This window comes from Peromyscus eremicus, chromosome 11 (genome assembly GCF_949786415.1).
Source record: "Peromyscus eremicus chromosome 11, PerEre_H2_v1, whole genome shotgun sequence".
Lineage (NCBI taxonomy): Eukaryota > Metazoa > Chordata > Mammalia > Rodentia > Cricetidae > Peromyscus > Peromyscus eremicus.
The window spans coordinates 32,084,378-32,106,729 of NC_081427.1; the positions used below are offsets into that span (position 1 = coordinate 32,084,378).

At 42.5% G+C, this 22,352-nt stretch overlaps 1 protein-coding gene across 1 annotated transcript in view; it reads right to left on the minus strand.

Annotated features, from left to right (window-relative positions):
- Window positions 1-7,927: 7,927 nt before the first annotated feature.
- C6 (complement C6) overlaps window positions 7,928-22,352 on the minus strand; it is a 78,617-nt gene continuing 64,192 nt past the window's right edge. Inside the window, exons 16-18 of the mRNA XM_059276624.1 lie at window positions 17,850-17,940; window positions 14,802-15,043; window positions 7,928-8,584 (exon numbers count right to left, since the gene is read on the minus strand). Coding sequence (XP_059132607.1) covers window positions 8,403-8,584; window positions 14,802-15,043; window positions 17,850-17,940 — 515 coding nt within the window. The 3' untranslated portion in view covers window positions 7,928-8,402. The remainder of the gene's footprint in view (window positions 8,585-14,801; window positions 15,044-17,849; window positions 17,941-22,352) is intronic.

Here is a 22,352-nt window from a genome sequence, read left to right on the forward strand (position 1 = left end):
CCAGTATGCCTGGTCTGTCCAAAATTTTTTATCATGAAGGGGTGTTAGATTTTGACAAAGGCATTTTCTGCATCTAAGGAGATGATCATGTGTTTTTTTTTTCCTTTTAGTTAATTTATATGTGAATTACCCTGACAAATTTTCATATGTTGAACCATCCCTGCATCTCTGGAATGAAGCCTACTTGATCATAGTGGATGGTCTTTTTGATGTGGTCTTGGATTTGGTTTGTGAATATTTTATTGAGTATTTTTGCATCAATGTTCATGAGGGAAATTGGTCTGTAGTTCTCCTTCTTTGCTGAGTCTTTGTGGTCCTTATGTCCCATAAGTTTGGGTATGTTGTGTATTCATTTCCATTGAATTCTAGGAAGTCTTTAATTTCTTTATTTTGGCTCAGTGGTTATTCAAGTAGAGGGTTGTTCAATTTCCATGAGTTTGTAAGATTTCTGTTGTTTTTGTTATTGTTGAAGTCCAGCTTTAATCCGTGGTGGTTTGATAAGATAAAGAGAATTATTTCAATTTTCTTGTATCTGTTGAAACTTGCTTTGTGACCAAGTATGTGGTCAGTTTTAGAGAATGTTGTGTGAGGTGCTGAGAAGTTTGGGTGAAATGTTCTGTAGGTGTCTATTAGGTCCATACTTTGCTTTTTTTAAATGAGTGCTAAGGATCCAAATTCAGGATCTCATGTTTGCATGGCAAACACTTTAATGGCTGAGAAATCTCCCTAGCTCCTAGGCTTGATTTGTGTGTGTGTGTGTATGTGTGTGTGTGTGTGTGTGTGTGTGTGTGTGTGTGTGTGTGTGTGTTTGAATGGATGGGGCAAGGAAAGCAGATGAGGTTTGATGTGGGCTCCAGGGAGCAGCTGGCTTTTCATAGCGCTCTTCCAAGAGGCCACAGACAATGGGCAGTGGGATTTCGAGCACCAAGACTGCCCCACCTTCCTCAGGGTGGGCCAGCTCAGCAGTAGCAGCAGCAGCAGCAGCAGCAGCAGCAGCAGCAGCAGCAGCAGCAGGTGCAAAGGATGAGGCAGAACCAAGTGTGGTGGTGTGTGCCCAGAATCCCAGCCCTGGAAAGGCTGAGAGGAAGCTTTGAAATCTGAAGCTAGCTTGGGCTAGAGAGTGAGACACACACACAAAAGAAACAGAAAGAACCTGGACAGGTTGGTGCTGGGCTTCATCTGAGGTAGCACTTTGAGGGACTGCCTTGTGGTCCTCCTGGGCAAGCAGAGCGTTCAGGCCTACCAGTGCACTTCCAAGCAAGGTCACACCCACTCTCAACTACCACTCCTTTTTTAAATTTTATTTTATTTAATTAAATTCTTCCATTTATTTTACATACTGACCACAGTTTTCCCTTCCTCTTCTCCCATACTCTCTCCTCTACCCCCAACTCCCATCTACCCCCCTCCTCATTCACCTACTTCTCCTCCCTCCTCATCTCCATTCAGAAAGGGGCAGGCCTCCCATGGGCTTGAACAAAGCTAGGCATACCAAGCTGAGGTAGGACCAAGCTTCTTCCCCTTCATCAAGGCTGGGTGAGGTAATCCAGCACGGGGAGTAGGTTCCCAAAATCCAGCTAAGTGCCAGGGACAGGTCCTGATCTCACTGCTAGGAGCTTTATAAAGAGATCAAGCTACACAACTGTCACACACATGCAGAGGGCCTAGGTCGGTCCTATGAAGGCTCCCTAATTGTTGGTCCAGAGTCCATGTGCTCCCGTGAGCTCAGGTTAGCTATTTCTGTGGGTAATCTTGTCACAACGTTGACCTCCCTGGCTTGTACAATCTCTCCTCCCTTTCTTCAGGAGGACTCCCGGAACTCAGCCAGTGCTTGGCTGTGGATCTCTGCATCTGCCTCCATCAGTTACTGGATAAAGACTCTCTGATAACAATTAAGGTAGTCACCAATCTGATTACAGTAGATAGCCAGTTCAGGCACCTTATCCATTATTGCTAGGAATCTTATCTGGTGTCATCCTTGTGGATTCCTGAGAGTTTCCCTGGGCACCAGGTTTCACCTTAACCCTGAAATGCCCCCCTCATCAAGATGTCTCTTTTGTTACTTCCTCCCTCCATCCTGCCTCCAACTCACCTCCCATGCCTGACACCCCTAACCTGCGCCCTCAAGTTCCCATTCCTATATCCTCCATCACCCCCGCCCCAAGTTTACCTGGGAGATCTCTTCTATTTCCCATTCTCAGGGAAATCCATGCACCTCTCTTTGGGCTAGGCTTGATTTTTAAACTTAACTGTTTAGTATACATTTTTTTAAAATTTCTTAATGCCATTATTTGTATCTATAACATTTAATAGTCACTCACTCACTGCTTCCTACTATGTACAATACTCATTTAAGTATACCCTCAAAATCTCTACATTAGCCTCTAAGTTCATCCCTAATATCTGCATGATTATAAACCCAACTCTTCTGAACTAGCAGGAATTTAGGAGATACGTAGAAATGAATGAATGATGTAGGTAAGACTCACAAGTTTGGCTAAAAACTGCCAAACATTCCTCATATGAGTAAATCCAGAACAGGAAGGCCTGTACTACCCAAGCTATCAGTCTGTGTACACAGCAGAATTAACTGTCTGTTTTCACAAGAAGAAGGCAAAAATGAATTTTCATGTCCAGTTAAAAAATGCATGCAGTTTGGATAAAATTTAGAAGAAAAAAATCTAGACTTCATAAAAATAGAGGCAAAGAAAACTTATTCCACGTTTTAGCAATAAATGTTTTCCCTGTCATTATTCTTCCAGGCATGATTTTATTTCATTTTATTTTATTTTTGTTTTGTTTGAGCAAAGGTCTTATGGGGTCCAGGTTGGTCTCAAACTTACTATATAACTGAGGCTGACGTTGAACCTCCAATCTTCCTGTGTCCATCTCCCAAGTGATGGGATTACAGGTATGTTTCACAATGCCTGGTTGAAAGCCATTTACGTACACTCAGAAATTTCACAGTCTGGGTTTTAAGTTTTCACCATGCTCATTAAAGTCAATAAAAAAGCTATCAGCGACCTCATACTTTGCTATCCTCTGCTGGGACCATAATTTATTATTGGATATTTAAGATCTGTCATCGTTTGCTATTATAAATAACATTGTGATAAACATCCTTCTATATAAATCTCTGTGAGTATGACTTTCTGTGTACCATCTGTCCCCTGGAGCCCCTTGATTGGTGACATCTACCTTCACTAACTGACAGTGGACATGTGGAGCTAAAACTCTGCAGCCAGAACTTGTCAAAAAGACAAATAGGGAAGCAGTGGCCTGTCTCACATGCATAAACAGACTGGGTACAACTACGATTTTGCAGGCCATTTGTTTGGTTAGAAGTAGGATGCCTCATTGATATTACACTTGCAGCGTATTCCAAAAGAACAGAGGTGACCTTTGGGGAAACCAGCCATTTGGAAGCCAATTAATCGAGCTTCAGGGCAGTTTGGCACCCAAGGTCAATGAGAATCATCACAATCTTTCAGCTTCTCTTTGAGGATGAGGCTTTGGATGAGGATGTGGATGAGGCGGAGCTTGTGGCTGAGCTCGTGGCTGAGCTCTTACAAACATTCGAGAAGCTCAACCTTCAAAGCTAAGCAGCATTGAGTCTTGTGGAAGTCTTTTGTAGAAAGGGGGAAAAACACCTAACATGTTGTGATCTTTACCAAAGATAGAAAGAGGAGCCCCTCAGTTATGCTGAAACACCATGCCACTAGACTATTGGAACTTTAAGATCATATTCCTGCAACATCCCAGGGCCTTGACAAATTCAAACAATCTTTTTAAATGGGGGAGTTCCATTATTTTGTCAGCAGATTGCAGAATCAACAAAATCAAAATCTCCCAGGCAAGCCACAGAGATGCTCAGCGCTCATCTCCATTAGCCTTGGAGGATAAACCTCTTACTTTGATCTAGAATTTACTTAATCTTCTAGGACAGAGTTGGAGATTCCCAATCTAAATTCCAGGTATTTAATATGCTCTGATGCTCCTCTCAGCTTCACGATGATAATTTTATTACCAGCTCTTAACACCTATTGTACTAAATTGCTGTATTAATATTAATATCAGAGTGTGAAGAATTCAACGGGTAAATGGTATGCAAATTAGCTTAATGCAGACTATAATGGGTTAGTGCACTAAAAAAGTTCTTTGAGACAAAAGTAACTGAAGAGGTAAAAGATCAACTAATCATCATTAAAAGGGAAGATTGTTACAAGGAAAAGAAAAATACTTTAAAGCAAGGGTGACTTGTTTTCAGTCAAAAGCATGTTATTGCTGGTGTGACATTTGATTATACTGTGGACAACAAACTTTTAAAAGATTTGCCCTATTTTTAATGATCTGTATGCATGTATGTCTCTGTGTAAGTTTGCACATGTGAATGCAGGTACCCAAAAGAGTCCTAGGAGAGAGTGTGTTGGATCTAGGCATTTGTAGAAAGAAGAGATGGACAGGGTTATGTGGTGATGGAGGCAGTCATGCATCCTTAAACCAAAGCCTGGCAAGGACTGCTGGCAATTATTGGAAGCTAGAAGAGGCAAGGAAGGATTTCCGGTTCAGAGTGAACTGGTCCTTAAGATATCATCCAGTTGCTAGCGGCAAAACTGTCAGAGAATAGATGCTTGTCGTTTCGGCCAACCAGTTTGTAGCCCTTGAATCTGACAGCTCCCACTTCTGCTATGGTCTGTCAAATTTGTTTCTGCTTCCGTGAATTAAGTCTGGAACAGATCAAATAGATTTCCAGTCAGTTTCTGTTTTTAAAAGTTGGGTCAGGTTTGGTTCTCCGTCTCACAGCTGACGTTCATCTCATAACCTAACTTCACGTCTGGCCACCGCCTGCCTGCCCTTCTGTGTGTGGTCCTTTAATCAGAACCATGACACTTGCCAATCTTCCAGTCCTTTTCTGTGCCTTGGGACTGAGGTACAGAAAGGGTTGTTCCACTCTTACCCTAGACACACTTCTTCACTCTTCTCTCACTCTTTCTCTGAGTGCTCAACCATTCTTGTAAGCATCTTGCTTTCAGCACTGGACAGGAAGTGCTCTCAGATCACGGGAGGGGGAAGTGCTTTAGCTTGGACCAGAACCTTCAGGACCCTCTTAGAAACCCCATCACCGGGAGGACTTGCAGAGATGACCGGCCACACTAGTGGAAGCCCATGAACTGTGGACTGGTGGCTGTGGAGCCCCCATGGGACTGGACTAGGCCCTCTGGATACCGAAGATGGTTGTTTGGCTGGGACTGTTTGGGGGGCACCCAGGCAGGGGGATCAGGATCTGTCCCTGGTCTATGCGCAGGCTTCTGGAACCTGGTGCCTGTAGTGTGACACCTTGCACAGCCATGGTGCAGTGGGAAGGGGCTTGGACCTGCCTAGGCTCTCTGTGCTGGGCTCTGCTGACTCCCCATGGGAGACCTCGATTTGGGGGATGTGGGGATGCGGGGTGGCTTGGGAAAGAGGGCTGGGGGTGGGAGGAGGGAGGAGGGGGGATCTGTGGATAGTATGTGGAGTGAGTAGAAAATTTCTTAATAAAGAAAAATGAAAGAAAAAAAAAAGAAAGAAACCCCATCACCATCGGCATTGCTGACATTCCATGGCATGCAGCAGGTCCTTGCCATTAGGCCACAGAGAAGTGGCTTCCTGAAGTCACAGTGCCGATGGCAATGACTCCACCCTATCCGAACATGGTGTGTCCGAGAAACAGAAACCGGAGTCCTTTTCAGAAGCCGTAACCAAATGATTCCGACCACAGCTGTCAGTCAGCACTGAATGCTTCTGACCACAACCGTAGCACCTCCTCTGTCTGAGTTGAACCCCCTCCCACACAGCATATGCCCCTCTACAATCTAATAAGCGTTTGCAGCTGGATGCCTTTCTCTACCTTGCAAGACAGCCGGGCATTTTTTTTTTTTTTTTATTATTAAAACTGTTCTGTCCATGGAGAATGGCTGTGTTTGGTGGTTTCTCACTGTGCCTGCTCACATTTGACTGTAGATGGAGATGTCCTTTGCCCCACCAATGACCCCATGGTGGCTTTGGTCATGTGTCTGGGTGGGGGCCGCATCTATCTATCTATCTATCTATCTATCTATCTATCTATCTATCTATCTATCTATCTATATCTTCTTCCTTTTTCACCCAGAAGAGAGGAGGGAACTAAAACTTCCACTATGAACACTGAATGCATACGTCTGCAGGACCATCGCCCTTCCTTGCTGGGTTCCTTTCCTTTCTGAGATCTGTTTCAGAGGGAAGAGTTATGGGACTCACAGGAGAGCTGGGTGGAGCAGGGCCAGTTCAACTTTGAAGGAAGTTTCTTGACTCTCTTTGGCAGGCAGGCCTATTTAATGCACCTTACTCTTCAGTTGTCTCAGGAATGCTGAGGGCAGGAGGTGCATACAGCCTTTACCACTCTCATGCCAGAGTCAGGCGGGTGGCTTGAGCAGGAAGACGATGGGCCAGGGAATCCTAGGGAGAAGTCTCACTCAACTCTAATTACGCTACGAAAATATGTTTTCTTGGGGTTTTTCCTTCCTCCTTTTTCTCATTTTGTATGACCAGGTCTTTAGATGTTGTCAACATTTTATGATTAATGAAAGGAGGAAGGTCTGTCTGCATTTAACACACAAAGCCTAGGAAGATTTCTACCAGGTCCTTGCGGCTCATTGCCTCCTTCCCTGAAGTAGGACATCCCCCCTCCCCCCCCCCCCCCCCCCCCCCCCCCCCGCTGCGTTGGAGATGTAGGAAAGCAGCATCTACACATCCACTTGAGTGAGTAAGAAGTAAGAGACCAAGGTTTTGACATCAACTATGAAATCAGGGTCAGCCGTGTGGTTCATCTCAAAACTAGCTGTTCTTTTTTTTTTTTTTTTTTTTTTTTAAATTTTTATTTTGCAATACAATTAAGTTCTACATACAGGCACAGATTCCCTTGTTCTCCCCCCTCCCACCCCCCTCACCTTCCCCCCAGCCCGCCTCCCATTCCAATCTCCTCCAGGGCAAAGCCTTCCCCACAGACTGAGATCAACCTGGTGGACTCAGTCCAGGTAGGTCCAGTCCCCTCCTCCCAGGCCGAGCCAAGCGACCCTGCATAGGCCCCAGGTTTCAAACAGCCGACTCATGCAATGAGCACAGGACCCAGTGCCAGTGCCTGGATGCCTCCCAAACAGATCAGGCCAATCAACTGTCTCACCCACTCAGAGGGCCTGATCCAGTCGGTGACCCCTCAGCCATTGGTTCATATTTCATGTGTTTCCGTTTGTTTGGCTATTTGTCTCTGTGCTTTATCCGACCTTGGTCTCAACAATTCTCTCTCATATAAACCCTCCTCATTCTCGCTAATTGGACTCCCAGAGATCCACCTGGGGCCTAGTCATGATCTCTGCATCCAGATCCCTCAGTAGTTGGATGAGGTTTCTAGCACGACAATTAGGGTGTTTGGCCATCTCATCACCAGAGTAGGTCAATTCGGACTGTCTCTCGACCATTGCCAGCAGTCTGTTGTGGGGGTATCTTTGTGGATTTCTGTGGGCCTCTCTAGCACTTTGTTTCTTCCTGTTCTCATGTGGTCTTCATTTACCATGGTCTCCTATTCCTTGTTCTCCCTCTCTGTTGTTGATCCAGCTGGAATCTCCCACTCACCCAAGCTCTCTTTCCCTCGACCCTCGCCCTTCACTACCCCCACTCCTGTCCAGGCTGTTCATGTAGATCTCATTCCATTTCTCTGTCATTGGGCGATCCCTGTGTCTTTCTTGGAGTTGTTCTTAAAATGTGATCCCCGGGCAGTTGCCAGCGGTACCATCAAGGACACAGAACAGTGCTTTCTACACTGCGGAAACTAAGAAATCGCTTGGGAAATGAATACATGAAGGTTGGGTATTTGTAATGTGTGTTATGGACTCTGAGGCTTTCCGTCTATTGATCTATTGGAAAATGTTACAGATTTTATTGTTTTTAATTGTGAGAATAACATTTATCACAGACTTCAAAGGTCCTCAAAAGTCCCAGTGTATTTTGTGCAGTGTAAGATAATTTATCAGATTGATACAGACATTTCAACTCAGAAATATGACACAGGACAACATACGCCAGAATTTGATTGGGGGGGAGTGATTGAATGGTGAGTTGGTGGGAGGGTAATGATATATAAACCACACGAAAGAATTTTTTCCAGTAATTTATGGCCATGCCAGTTTTCTCTTCATATAATGCTTTTAAAAATTGTTTTTTTTTAGGTTATCGTACAAAGTAATGGGTTTTATCACGGCATCCTTGAACATATGCATCATTATACTTTGTTCCCATCCATTTGCTTCCCCACTTCCTGTCCCTGTTCCCATCCCTGCTTTTGGGGTTTCAAAAACAATGAATAGGGAATTCATTTATCAGTAACTACGCTAATCCAAACACCTCCCGAGGTTCAGTATTTCCACCTTCCTGTTTGCACACCTCACCGCTCCCACGGTACAGAAGTTTACTGTTTTCCCACTTGGTGATGATCCCATTTTGACACAGTAGAGTTGGTTTCCATCCTTGGAGCACTGTGGGGGCAACAGGCAGACACAGTTGGAAGTGTGGGCTGCAATGAAAGAGACAGTGTGAGTCATCGCAGACAGTCCTTCATGGCTTGGTTTTACTTAAGCCTTTCCCATAGTACTGAGTTCCTTGATGACGATCAAGACAAAGCCGGAACTAGGATGACATTCCAAAGGACCTAACAGTTGCTGGATGGCGAGATGAGACTTTGAGACAGCAGAGTGCCCTCCTAAGCTAGCAAGATTCCAGAACTGGGCCATTGCTGACACCTTCTGGGACTCGCGGCCTATATCCAATCAGGATTTGAGCTGTTTCTCTCACTCACTCTATTAAACCATTTATACAAGGTCTGTGATGTATCTTTTCCCTGGGCACTTCTTATTAACATTATTGTTATTATTTATTGGACATGAACTCTGAAACAATACATTGTGCCAAGCATTTTACTCCCTTTATTAAATCCTTACAAGTCTATGATCTATCCTGTACCAGTTCTACAGATGAACAAACTGAACTCAAGAGTTTACCTGTGATCAAACAGTTAGTAAACAGTAGGGGAAGATATTTTAATAAATGACCTACAAGCCTCAGCATGTTGATATAACTCTATGTCATGTTTACTCATTTCATACTAGAATATTACTTGGTTGTGCCTGTCGTCTGTATTTTTAATAAGCAGTTAATATGGGTGATTCTCCTATAAGAGCCAGTTTTGGAGGCACCTAATCACTGCATAATTCAAACAAATATTGCATTCATGAAGTCATCTTCCTTTTCGTGTGTGTGTGTGTGTGTGTGTGTGTGTGTGTGTGTGTGTGTGTCTGCTGGAGTCTAGCTCCGACCTGTCAAAGGGTTCTTGGGGTGGGGTGGGGGAGGATAGAGGAATGAGGACATGATAGATAGAAAGATAGAAAGAGATGATAAGAAAGACAGATACACTGGGTGGCAGTGAGTTCGAGGCCAGCCTGGTCTACAAAGTGAGTTCCAGAACAGGCTCTAAAGCTACACAGAGAAATCCTGTCTCAAAAACAAAAAAACAAAACAAAACAAAACAAAAAGACAAAGACACAGGATAGCTTCGGGAGGGTCCTGGGTCAATACCCAGTTGCCTTGAGGTTTCTTCCAAAGGGCTTTTTGTACAATGCCAAGGGGCGAGGCAAAAGACGACCCCTTTCAAGATCAAAGCACAACATAGAGCCAAGTGTAGACCCTTCAAAACATCTGGTAACCACACTCATGGCCAAATCATCCATTACACAGCCCTGTTGGGTAAAGCAAGCTCAGATTCTCTGACCCTGAGTAAGGTCTCACTAGGAAGCCTCTGTGAGTCTCCACGTGTGTGTGTGTGTGTGTGTGTGTGTGTGTGTGTGTGTGTGTGTAGAAGGGAGAGGTTGCCATCAGGCATCTTCCTGGATTGCTCTTTACCTTATCTTACAGAAACAGAGTGTCTTGTTGAACTTGGAACTTGCCTATTTTAACTAATCTGTAGCCAGCTGGAGAAGGAAGGGTAGTGGGGAAATCTTGTTCATTGTCAGAGAGATGGAGTTGGAGAAGGCCAAGGGATTGTTCCACCTTGCATAAGAAAACTTTCAGGTTTTTGAAAGGTGACATCTTCACTCTTTTTTTATGTCATTGTGACTTACACCAAGTCTGTTTATTTTCAGCACCTGAGGGCTGTTCCCACCACGTCTAGCCAGGAATCCTTCAACACTCAGTCCTCACACTTCCACGCTCATAAAATCCAGGTCGGAAGACTCTTCTCTCTCTTACAGTCCTTATCACACTGCTTTGCGTTAAAGTGAGTCATGCAAGAACTGTTAATGCAAGTTCTCCAAGGACTGTGAATAGTCTGAGGGGGAACAAAGAGTCCTTTATGCTCAGCCCCCTCACCAGACTGTACAGGAGCTTCCATAGGTGGGATGCTAAATGGGGTTTTGGTGAATGAATTTCCCCTTTCTGTTGGCTGGTTTGTTGGTAGTGGATATTTTTGTAATTCAGACAGAACATTTAATATCCATAAAAATAGATCCCCTAAGGGAGCCATTTCTTTTCTAAGTTTTGAAAAGAGAACATCCTGTTACTTTGATATTCCACTTTAGACTCTTTTATAACTTCATTTTAGATGGGGAAGGAGAGGAGTATCGGAGTCCAGTGTAATCATGAACATAGTCTAAGGAAGATGGAATTCAATTCAACTTAACATTATGAGGACCACAGCTTGTGGCGAGTGGGTTGGGTATAAAATACGCTTCTAAATCCTCTTTCTTTGTAAGTCCATTAGCTTGTACTATTTGGTGGTGCTACTCCCAATGTTATTCACTGTGATGCTGACATTTGGTCATCAGATAAAGACTGACAGAAGCATAATCGGCTACTTTCTGATTGGATTTGAGGTCTAATCCACAGGAGGCATTTCATGCCTGGTATACTAAAACTGGTTAAAAGCATATAGCTGGGAAGGTCCTAGGCTCTAGGAGCAGTGTATGTGTGTGTGTGTGTGTGTGTGTGTGTGTGTGTGTGTGTGTGTGTGTGAGAGAGAGAGAGAGAGAGAGAGAGAGAGAGAGAGAGAGAGAGAGAGAGAGAGAGAAGGAGAGAGGTCCCTGCTGTTGTTTTGTTAAGTGGACATATTGTCAAACTGCCTTCTAAATATTTATGTTTATACCTGTAGATTAGTGCTGCTCTCAACCGTGATCCAAGAAGCCTCTTTTTGCCATGGGCTCAATGCAGAAACTCAGAGCTGTTTAATGTGCTGAGAATAAGACACTGGTGTATCCTCAGCCCTAAATAGGACATTTCTATTACCCCACCCCACCTGGAAGGCTCAGGGATCATCAAAGAAGAGAGGGTGGAAGGGATGTAAGAGCTGGAGGATGGAAGGACTACTGTGAAATGCTGCCTTCTGAAAACAATGTGGCCATTGCACTCATGCACCCAGGGCAGGCATAGGGAACCGCGTAAGGCCTACATGGACAATCCAGTCAAAACGGAGAAAGGCTCATGAGATAAGGCACTATTGGCAATTGATGCTTGCTGGGGGAAAGGGAATTATTTTTTCTTCTTGTGGGTGGCTATTGGTGGGCTGTCCATGCTCAGGTGGATGGCTGTCCATGCTCAAGTGGATGGCCCCATGACCATGCAGTACTGTACTTAGTGGGTTATGGAGGGTGATGATGATGAGGAGGAGGAGGAGAAGGAAACATGGAGGCTGGAGGGGGAAACACTTGGAGTATGGCTAAGGGGAGTGAGAGAGGGAACTTTGACTTGGATATGATGAAGAGACACTCTATACGTGTATAAAGTTGTCAAGGAATAAATAAAAGTACAAAATAATACTGTCTGAGGCTGATCATTTCTTTAGAAAAAAGGTTCTTTTAGTTGCTTGACTATGTACAGAACCCAGATTGTCTTTTAATTATATAAGCAAATCTTTTCATTAGGACATGCTTATATATTGACTTTATTGCCCCCAAACATTCTATTAACTTGAGCAATACTGATTAAGTATTCAAACATTTTAGTATTTCTTTTGAAAATGAACTTGTATTAGTAGAGTCTGTGGGCACTTATTAAGCTGATATTTCAGAAAGGGACACTAGTGAAGAAGCAGACGTTTCGATAAAGTTGCATTGCAGCAATTATTTTCAAGTCACCCAGATTTGAAAAGAATGGTTTATGGAAAAATAGTAAAACAAAAAATCTTTTTAAAGGAAGAATTCCACAAAGACCTTCGTTATTGGGAGGAAGAAAGCAAAATAACTGTAAACATCTCCCTAAATCCCAACTTACCCAGTGAAGTCAGAGACCGTTTAAAAAAAATCACCTAGCTATCCAAATCCCTTTTATTTTTATTTTTTTATTTATTTTTATTTTTTTATTTTTTTGTAGAAGGGATTTTGAGACAGAATCTCACGCTGTAACCCAGCCTGGCCTGGAAATCACCTTGCAGCCCTGGTTGGTCTTGAACTCATTAAATCCTCCTACACCAGCCTTTCAAGTCCTAAGACTGCAGGTTTGAGCTCCCATGCCTGGCTCTGTTTCTGGCAATAATATCCATGTACTACAATTCTCAGTGAACGTGTTTATATTTAAACATAGAAAGGATTCTGCATAATACTCGCAGCTCTTTTCTAACACAAAACACTGTTTCTGAGAGAGACGACAAATGGTTAACGTTGTTGGCCAAACAACTAAAATATGGATTCTAGAGATTTTAATCTATGAGATTTTATAGTGACCAGCACTGGGTGGTTTCTGAAGCAGACCCCTGTTTTCTGCCTCTTGTGTGGAATTGCCCTGTTCAGATGTGGCATTTGATGTTAAAGACTTGGGTATTTTTTTCTCCTGAGTGAGGGCTAAATGAGATGGCCTGTGCTCTGTAAAGCCATGAAGAAGATGATTTTGGTTATCTGTTTCAAACTGATCAGAAGGAGTGTGGGCTTGAGTAAGACATTTTCTTCTTCTCTCAGAGGAAGAACCTTGGTCTTGGGAACTGAAAGGGCATACTTATGAACATCAGGTGGCTTTAGATGAAACAACCCCACAGGTTGCTACTGTGGGCTCCACTTCCAAGTTTCAGATACATTTCCTGAAAATGTGTCATAAGGGGAATCTAGATGCCCATTTGAGTTTTGTTAACTCCTAATCTCCAACCATTTTGTAAATTATGTGAAACCGCCCATTTCAGGGGCAGATGTTATCTTGGAGCAAATGCACCACCATGAGGTCTCTGCTTCCTTTCAGTTCTCACAAATGATGCCGACAGCAATACACTTAAGGAGAATGGGAATGGAATGCCACATCTCAAGAACAAATTGTCAGGCCATAAAGGAGTAACAACCTCAAGGCTTGATGAGGGTGTCAGCAGGTGAGTAGTATATACCATAAGGTGGAACATAGTATCATAAAAATATTTCTAGAAAGTAGGTTAATGCATTGTATCAGTTAACATTTCATACTTTAAAGCTAATATTTAGGGAGAGAATCTGGGAGGAGTTTGGGGAAGCGGAAGAATATGATAAAAGTATATTGTAAGGAATTTTCAAGATATAGATTAAAAACATCATTAAATATTATTTATTCATAAGTTTCATTTTCCAAGGCATATGTTAAAGAAATAATTTTGGATTAGCAGAACCATCTGTGATAAATTTTTCTGTCATAGCACTGTTTATAACACCAACATATCAGGGAAAATTTAAACTAATTAAACATTGGATAAATAAATCATAGTTAATATTTGCACAGACTTTTGTAGACATTAAAATTATGTGACAATAATATCAGAGCATGAAAAAAGCTCTATTTAAATCATGTTATATTAAATGAACACATCAATTTATAAAATATCCTCTATAGTATGTTCCCATTTTATCTTTTATGTATGTGTATTGTATGCAGGGCAATACCTGAGATATGTGAGGTACCAGGGTCAATTTTTTTAATGGATTTGGCTGTCTCTATAAGTAGTGATCCAAATGAGAATGTCAGTACAATATTGGTAGTCCAATTTCAAGCAATTTTGAGCAAATCATCCTTTCTGAATTATTTACTTGCTAGCTTGTGCTCTGAGAGTTAGAATCTACCTCTGGAACAGAAATGACACTGTACCCATGGGTCATGGAGCTTTTTGTGGAGATCTGGTTGACCTTACAGGTCAGGTGAGGAAGGGAAGCAGCAGAAGATCAAAGATTGTTCCATAGGGAAAAAACAGTGCTCGAGTCCATGGGACCCTGAACTTGGGCTCAGAATGTCTGATTGAATAATACTGCCAGTCCTGCTTATTCCCAGTCATTAGCAGAGGAATTAAAGAAATTTATGGAAAAAGTTGCAGCAACTGGTATCCACATTGAAACCTACTCTTATCTAGATAGCATAGTTGGCTCTATTGAGTCTGAACCAAGAGGAAAAAAATTAGATAATTCTCATGAAGACTCTTCAACTGGGGTATGGCAGGGCCTGCTTGAAGCTAGAGAGCAAAGTATTCCTCTTATTGGAATCTAAAGATAACACTGTCTAAGGTGCACAGGAAAAGACTGGAAAAATACACAACTGAATAATAAGGTAGTTACTTTTAATTTCTGGTTGGTCATCTTTTGTCTTTTCTATTTAGATCATTAAAACTTTAATAAAAATAAATCATTTTTTATTAAAGTCAGGTTTTTCTAGAAATGTGATGTATAAATGTGGAGCAAACAGACCACGCCATCTGAGTAGAACTTGAGTAAGAGCATTTCTAGTATGTGTTTCCTGCAGGAGCTTACCTGAACATTTTTCCCAATCATAGCAGGTGTCGTATCCACAGGACACTCTCTTTGTGCTATTCAATGCGAGTCGTAGCCTCTCGAGACCCCATTCTAACTGTGGGCCTTCTTGGCAAGAACCAGTATGCACAAAATGGAACTGGTTGTTGTTTAAACATTTTTCAGCCAAAAATTTGCAAGCAGATGAAGTGGAGTATTGGCTGGATCCCACATCAAATATGCAGAGATCTTCTGAATAATTTCTGTGCAAGGAAGGAAAGCAAGCCTATATGTGAGGGCAGGAAAACACATATGACACATTGCCAATTTAATGACTCATCACTCAAGTTGTCTTCCCCTCCCCATTTCATCTTGTACTGTTGCTGAGACTCATCTTTTTGAATGTCCATCTTAACCTTGGCATTGTTTACAACTGAATTCAAATTTAAGTCTGAACAGTTGAACAACCAAGATTTTCTACAATTAGCTCTAATCAGCTGCCCTGTTTTATTTCCCCTCCCCCCTCTTTAGTATCTGGCAATTATATCAATCATATCTCTAAACTCTTGCTAGCACCCATTGGCATTGCATTCTTTCTCTTTGCTGATCTACGTAGCCCAGAGTCTGTATCTCCTGGGAACTCTAAATAACTAATCAATTGCTGCCGTACTGTATCTATATCACTATATAACGTTTTAAATGCGTTTGTGCTGTGCTTTAGAGCGCGAGGTTTTAAGTCATTCCTTGCCTGACTCTCTTCATCTCCACAGATAAGAGGATACATCCCGCTACTATGAATGTAATATGAGATCAGTTTTTCTCTTGGCTGAGAGCACAGATCTCTGAGATTACTTCAAATCGGAGTTCTTTTTATGGTGTCTGCTTCAGAGTTAACAGTCAGTGCACCAATGTGTAAAGTTATTTCCAGAAAGTAGAGCTTTCTCTGTTCAGAACATATAAGCCATGTGCTAGCCACCCTCAACATCTGCATTTCTTGTGAGGACAAATGATGGGCAGAGGAAGGATGGGAAGGTGCAGCACAGTTCTGATGGGCTCTCCAGGGGTAGCGTATATGCTTAAGATTTGGTGTTGCACAGACACAGAAAGAAGCTTCCTGTGTTAACAGGACAGTGTGGATACTTGGAGTAGTTTCCAGAAAGCTTCTTCTGGTGATAAGACTCCAAAAGGAAGAAGCCATTTGTGGAAAAAACTGAGAAGCACAAATTGAGCCACCTTTGGGCTCATGTACATTGGAGGGACTGTAGAGAAAAAGGCCCACTGTGCTCTCCCAAATAATGGGGGCTGAGCATTTACAAAAGTTTGTCCACATTTGTACAGAGGAATCTGGGAGCTAATGAGTGTTAAAAGTGACACATTCACAAAAGTTATAGTCTATTAACTTCCTCGGCAACATATATACGTTCTGTTACTATCTCAGGAAATGAATCTAATTTGACTCAGAGAAAGTTAGCAAGATGAAGCAAGAGATGGGTCTTCCAGGAAAAGAGAACTAAACAAAAGAAGAATGTTTCCACTTGGCGTCTTCCTTCCTGCTCTAGCAGAGAATCTCTGACCATGAAATAATCTTAAAGGTGGAAAACCATACAAAAAAGAGGAGTCCCTGTCTTACCTGAAATGAGAGACCCATGCCTTAATTACTTTTCTACTGCTGTGATAAAACACCATGAATAACACAGCTTATAAATGAAGTGTTTAACTTGGGACTAACTCTTCCAGAGGGTTGGAGTCCATGACCACCACAGTGGCGGAGCGCATCAAGGCAGGTAGGTGTGGTGCTGGAACAGTAGCTGAGAGCTCACGTCTTGATTCATGAGCATGAAGCATAGAGTCAGCTAACTGGGAATGGAGTGGGCTTTTCAGTCCTCAAAAACCACCCCCGGTGACAAACCTCCCCCTCAGTAAGAGCAAACTGTTGCAGAAGATTGGTTTGTGTTGCTGCTCCAAGACCACCAATAGAGTCGGACCCTAGTTCGGAGGGCGGAGTCCACATTCAGCCGGCTGGAGTTGACCATAGAGTTTCCTAGCGGACTCAGAGGAAGATAGAGGGACACATAGAAGGAATAAGGAGGGGACCAAAGAGACGCGTGGCTAGTTCTATCTGGGAAGTGGGAAAGGAGGGTCAGTCTCTGTTACTCGGTAGATCTCTCAGGTTTACTTTCTAATATTTAACTCCTGAGTTTTATTTTTTAACAAAACAATAAAAGAAGTTGCAGTACCCTACCTCCCAACCTTTCCCAAACAGTTCTGCAAACTGGGACCAAGTATTCAACTATATGAGCCTGTGAGGGCCATTCCCATTCAAACCACCACAACCCACCATGCTTTTTCACTTTTTTGTGCGAGATAGAGAAATAAAGTTTTATCAAGCAAATGATACTTGGGATTTCTTTTACATTCAGCTGAGATGAGACCTTAAAAGTAAAAAACAATATTGATACCTCTGGATCTATTCAGTGAAGAGAAGGGGGTGATAGCAACAGGGAGCTGACAATAATCACTGGAGAACGTCTAGTTTTTCTGCTTTCTGCCCATCATGAAAGAAATAACTAGCAAGTGTGTGTGTGTGTGTGTGTGTGTGTGTGTGTGTGTGTAGTCCATACTCATAACACTTTCTTTACTTCAACTTACTGGAGTTACTACCTTAAATTATATTCAGTAAGGAAGGGAAGGCTATGACATAGTCAAGTTTGAAAGTTTTAAAGGGGCAAGAGTAATTTTTTAACACACAAAAATTAGACTGCTTATATATACAAACGCAACAGGAACTTAGGGAGCCAGGCTGAGACATGATTTAAAAAACTCGCTTTCTTGGAGGTTAGGAAAGTGAAGGGGGAAATGACAATTGTATTCTAATCTTGAAAATAAAAGAAATAATTAAAAAGAGTTTGCTCCCCAATAGGAAAAGATGAATTCAACTGAACACAGGGGTTTCAGTTATGTGAAAATTAATGTTTTGTGGTTTGTGTGTCAAGGTCAGCCCTCTTCATCAAACTGGCTGCGCTAGATTGGTTTTCTCAATTTGCGAGCACACTTCAGAGTGCTTCATACCTGCAGTCTTCTTCTGGAGACATACAGACACACTCGGATCCTGATTGTTTTTGTCCTGGTTGACAAAGGCCCTTTGATATTGTCAGAACATCTGAAACAAAAGACAAGAGAGAGAGGAGAACAGTGTCCTTGAGGGTTTCAAGTGCTGAGCTTGAGTTCAGGAGAGCAGGCGGTGGAGAAGACTTCTCATTTGTCTCCTGCGTCAGATCTTTCATTGGGGCTTCCCTAAAGAAGGTGTCATGAAACAGTCCATCTGAAATGTCCTTTCCAGCTCACTTCCTTTGCTGTTTTCCAACCTAAAATTGCTGTTGAGCTCAGAAAACGAAAACAAACAAACAAACAAAAAATGGGAATGGTGAGAGTTTTGTTCCTTTGTCTTTCAGATCTCTATGGATCATTTCTGATGCTCTGAGCACTCTGCTAGGTTCCGGAAGTGGACTGAGCAAATCGTGTCTCACATTCTGCACCTTGTAGGGGCAGACAGATGTTGATCAAACAAGCACATGGATACACAGAAAATTGCTAACAATATTGGTGTTATTAAAGAGAAAGCATGCAATCAGAAAAATTGATGTTACTAGGAAGGTTAGGAACAGGGAGGTATGTGTGTCAGGGAGAGGACATGGGGACTGTTAGAAGCAGAGGGAACATCATGCTTGAAAATGTTCAAAACAAGACAGCATGTGACTTCCCTGGAACTGAGAGAAGGCCAGTGTGGCTGAGTGCAGAAAAACATAAGCACGCAACAAGCTGTAGCCCCAGAAGTGGTTGGTACATGATGGGAATTAAGGTGTCTAATAAGGCCATTCCCCCTTTATTTTCTAAGTAGTACAACTGACTGTTTTTAGGCAAGGAAGCATGTAACAAGAGCAGGTTTGGATTTTGAAAAAAAGATAAGCTCTGACTTTAGTGGAAAAACAGTTTTGGAGAGGTATAGAGAAGACAGCTATGGTATATAATCTATGATGTTATTATAGTGATTCTGGTACAAAAGGGATGGTAATTTAGAACAAGGGTCCAGATGTGACAGAAGAGAGAAGTAGGTAAGTTATATGTGTGTATGTGGCAAACTAGAATGAAGTAGGTAAGTGCGTGCGTGCGTGCGTGCGTGCGTGCGTGTGTGTGTGTGTGTGTGTGTGTTAGAATAAATTCTGTCAATATTGTAGTAAGTTATGACAGCAGTCAAGCTTAATTCTTAGTGTCTAGTTTACATAAAAGAAGAGGCACCGGGGCCTTTTCTGGAAGGGAAAGTATCAGAGGATGGTTGATTTCAGGCAGGGAAAGATGATGAATCAGACCTCTTTCCGCCCATGTTGGGTTTGTGGTACCCTTCGCCTATCCAGACAAATAGACTTAGAGGGGTTCGGGTATCCCTGTTTAGAGCTTGGCAGAGAAATCTGTGTTGAGGATTAAACTCATCAAGGGAATTGTTAAGGCTGCAGATATGAGTAGGGCGCCCTGCACAGGAGTGTAGCATGAGGTGTGGGGCAAATGGTAGTCTAGGGAGACTCCAGCATTGAGTATTCTTGCATTCTTGTGAAAAACAAACTAGGGAGGGAGGAACTAATGTGAGAAAGTCAACACGGTTGAAACCTTCTGGGAGGCCAAAGACAAGAACAAATATAACATCTGGGAGAGCTAGCATTATGGATGTTAACTATGAGAATCTTGCAATTTGGTGTGTGTGTGTGTGTGTGTGTGTGTGTGTGTGTGTGTGTGTGTGTGTGACTGGGGGGTGTTAATGTCTTGAAAGTCCAATTTTCATACAGGATGAATGTAGCAGTTGATCCATTTATATACTCTATGTACTAGGATTCTACGGTTAACTAAAAAGGGAAGAAGGAAGAGAAGGAGGAAAAGAATGAGGGGAGGTGGGGGAAGGAGAGATTTCAATGAAGACAGAGGAAGGAAACCACCATGGTTCTTTGATGAATTTAAAGGGGGGGTTGTTAGTAATTCAGGAGAAAGGAGACAGCAATTTGGACCAAGGTACCAGACACAGAACTGGAGAGAAGTAGATACATTCGAGACTTTTTATCTCATGTGCATAAAATAGTATAACCATGGGTTTGTAAATGAAAGTAGGGGCAATTTTTTAAACAGGCAACATGGATTCAGGAGACTGTATACCATACTGATCTCAACTGAGAAAAGCTGGAACGATTCCAGAAGAAATATGCTTGAACTAGGATAAAGAATTGAACAGAGTCCACGTGAAGGAAGGGGACTACAGTGGGCAGTTGATACTTGAGGTTTAGTCTCTATAAGGAAAAACCTTGGTTATCTTTGTTTCCAGGGAAGGCTACCCAGAGGGATGTTTAGAATAGCTGCCTTAGATGTAAAGCTGACATCCCAAGCGTGTTGGATGAGCCAAACTTCCCTGAGCTGGATCTGATTCATCAGCATCCACAGGACCAGAATGCCTTTGTGAACAAGTTAATTGTTACGATAGTAAGTAAACAGCCACATGCAGATATTCATTAAATTACATAGCAGAACAGGAGATCTGGCTCCCAGTTTCCCACTTAGCCTATTGTGCACAAGATTTGACGAAATAGGGTTTTTGTTAGAGACCCAACTGAGTACTGAAAATAGCCGTGGGGTGCCTTTTCTTTTTTGCTATTTCCATTTTTCTACCACTATCTTCTTTTGGAACCCTCATTCCATGTGGTGAAAAGTAGCCAAGAACCTAGACAAGCTTGGGGGATTGTAGCTCTAATGTGGTAAGTAGCATGCATGTCAGAAGAGGTGAGTGTGGTAGGCTGCAGCTGTGCAGATGCACACTGACATGGAGAAGGCACCATTGTTTTTTACACAATTGTTCTACGCCCTTCTCACACAGGCTACAGGGAGGCCCGGAGCCTGTTTGCAGTGAGAAATCAACTTCAAGTGGTGTGGAGCATCATCTTGTCACTGTCACTTTGAAGTGCTCAGTGACCACACACGAGCTCTTCATGTCTCTGGTCTCTGATTCTTCAGGGTGAAGCTGGTGCTGGAAATGAGTCACCCAGAAGGCCAAACTCGGGAGCAATGTAACGGAGAACACTTCCCAATCTTTGAAATGCTGAGAGCAGGAGGACTTTCTGAGGTGGTGTGCAAAGGGTTGGTCCTCAAAGGAAGGAAGGAAGTAACTGTGGAGGAAAGTGTTGATCATTTTGTTTCTTCATGGTGAAAACACCTTTTCACACAGGAAGGGCCAAGAGTCTGTCTTTGGCCAAGTGACAGCCTGAAAATGTCTTTACCTCACTTTGACTATTTAAAATTTTTTTCCTTTGACTATGGCCTTTCTATTGCAGTCATGGGAGACATAGTATATGAGATATTTTATTTCCTTTATCTAGACATAAGACATCTCATGTCTCTTTGTTTATAATTTAAATTTCCAAAGAAACAGTTGGGTATGTACATATGTATGTATTTATATGTGTATGTATGTATGTATGTATGTATGTATGTATGTGTGTGTGTATGTATGTGTGTGTATGTATGTATGTGTGTGGGTATGTATGTATGTATGTATGTATACACTCCTGCTCTTATGAACAAAATACTACTCAGAGCATCTTTGGAAGCCTGAAATGTCCAAGCATATCTCCTCTTCTGATGTGCATATTACTTATCATTATTATGCTCGGGAGCCTGTGATCCAAGACACAGCATTCATCTGAAGTTCTCACCAGTTCCCATAGGATCTATCTACTTAAGGTTAGTTGAAAGGTTAACTTTCTCCCCTTCCCTCAAATACTGTGAAAGCCCAGAAGAGAACAAAGGATCAGGGCAGCAAGGCCCACAGGGAGTTAGGAGAGCTGATGCATAAGCTTAGGCTCATTTTCCCTCTGTGGGTTTCTGTTCTTTTCAAAAGCGAAATTAGCTTAATATCTTATCTCAGATGCATCCTCGAGAATTCTGATTAAAAGTGAGCCATTACTCAAAAGTACAAGTATCACATGCTTTCTCTCATAGGGAGTGGGTACAAAAGAGGGGAATGGCCAGATGAAAAACAAATAATAATGTATTTTTCTCTAAGGGTTAGATTTATCTACATCACGAATATATATTCCATATGTGACAGGGAAGCAGAATAAGGAATACATGGGGGGAGGAAGGTGACCAACAAGAGGTAGAGAGGAGAGAGAGCACAGGGGTGGAGAAGTGGAGACAAACAGGAGCCAGAAACAACGATGTACATAAGCGAAAAGGTCATGATGACACCAACTGAAAAGTCAGTTTAAGGAAAGCTTATAAACTCAGGGCTGGGGACATGCTCAGTTGGTAGAGTGCTTGTCACACAAGCATGAGGACCTGAGTTTGGACCCCCAGCATTGCTATAGAGAGCTGAATATGGCAGGGTCTTCCTGTATTCACTGGGGAAGCGGAGACAGGCAGATTCCTGGAGCTCCCTGGTCAGTGAGCCTAATCAAACAGATGAGCTGCAGGTTTACTGAAAGTTTCTTTCTTTAAAAAAAAAATGAGATGGATAGTGGCCAAGGAAAACATCCATAT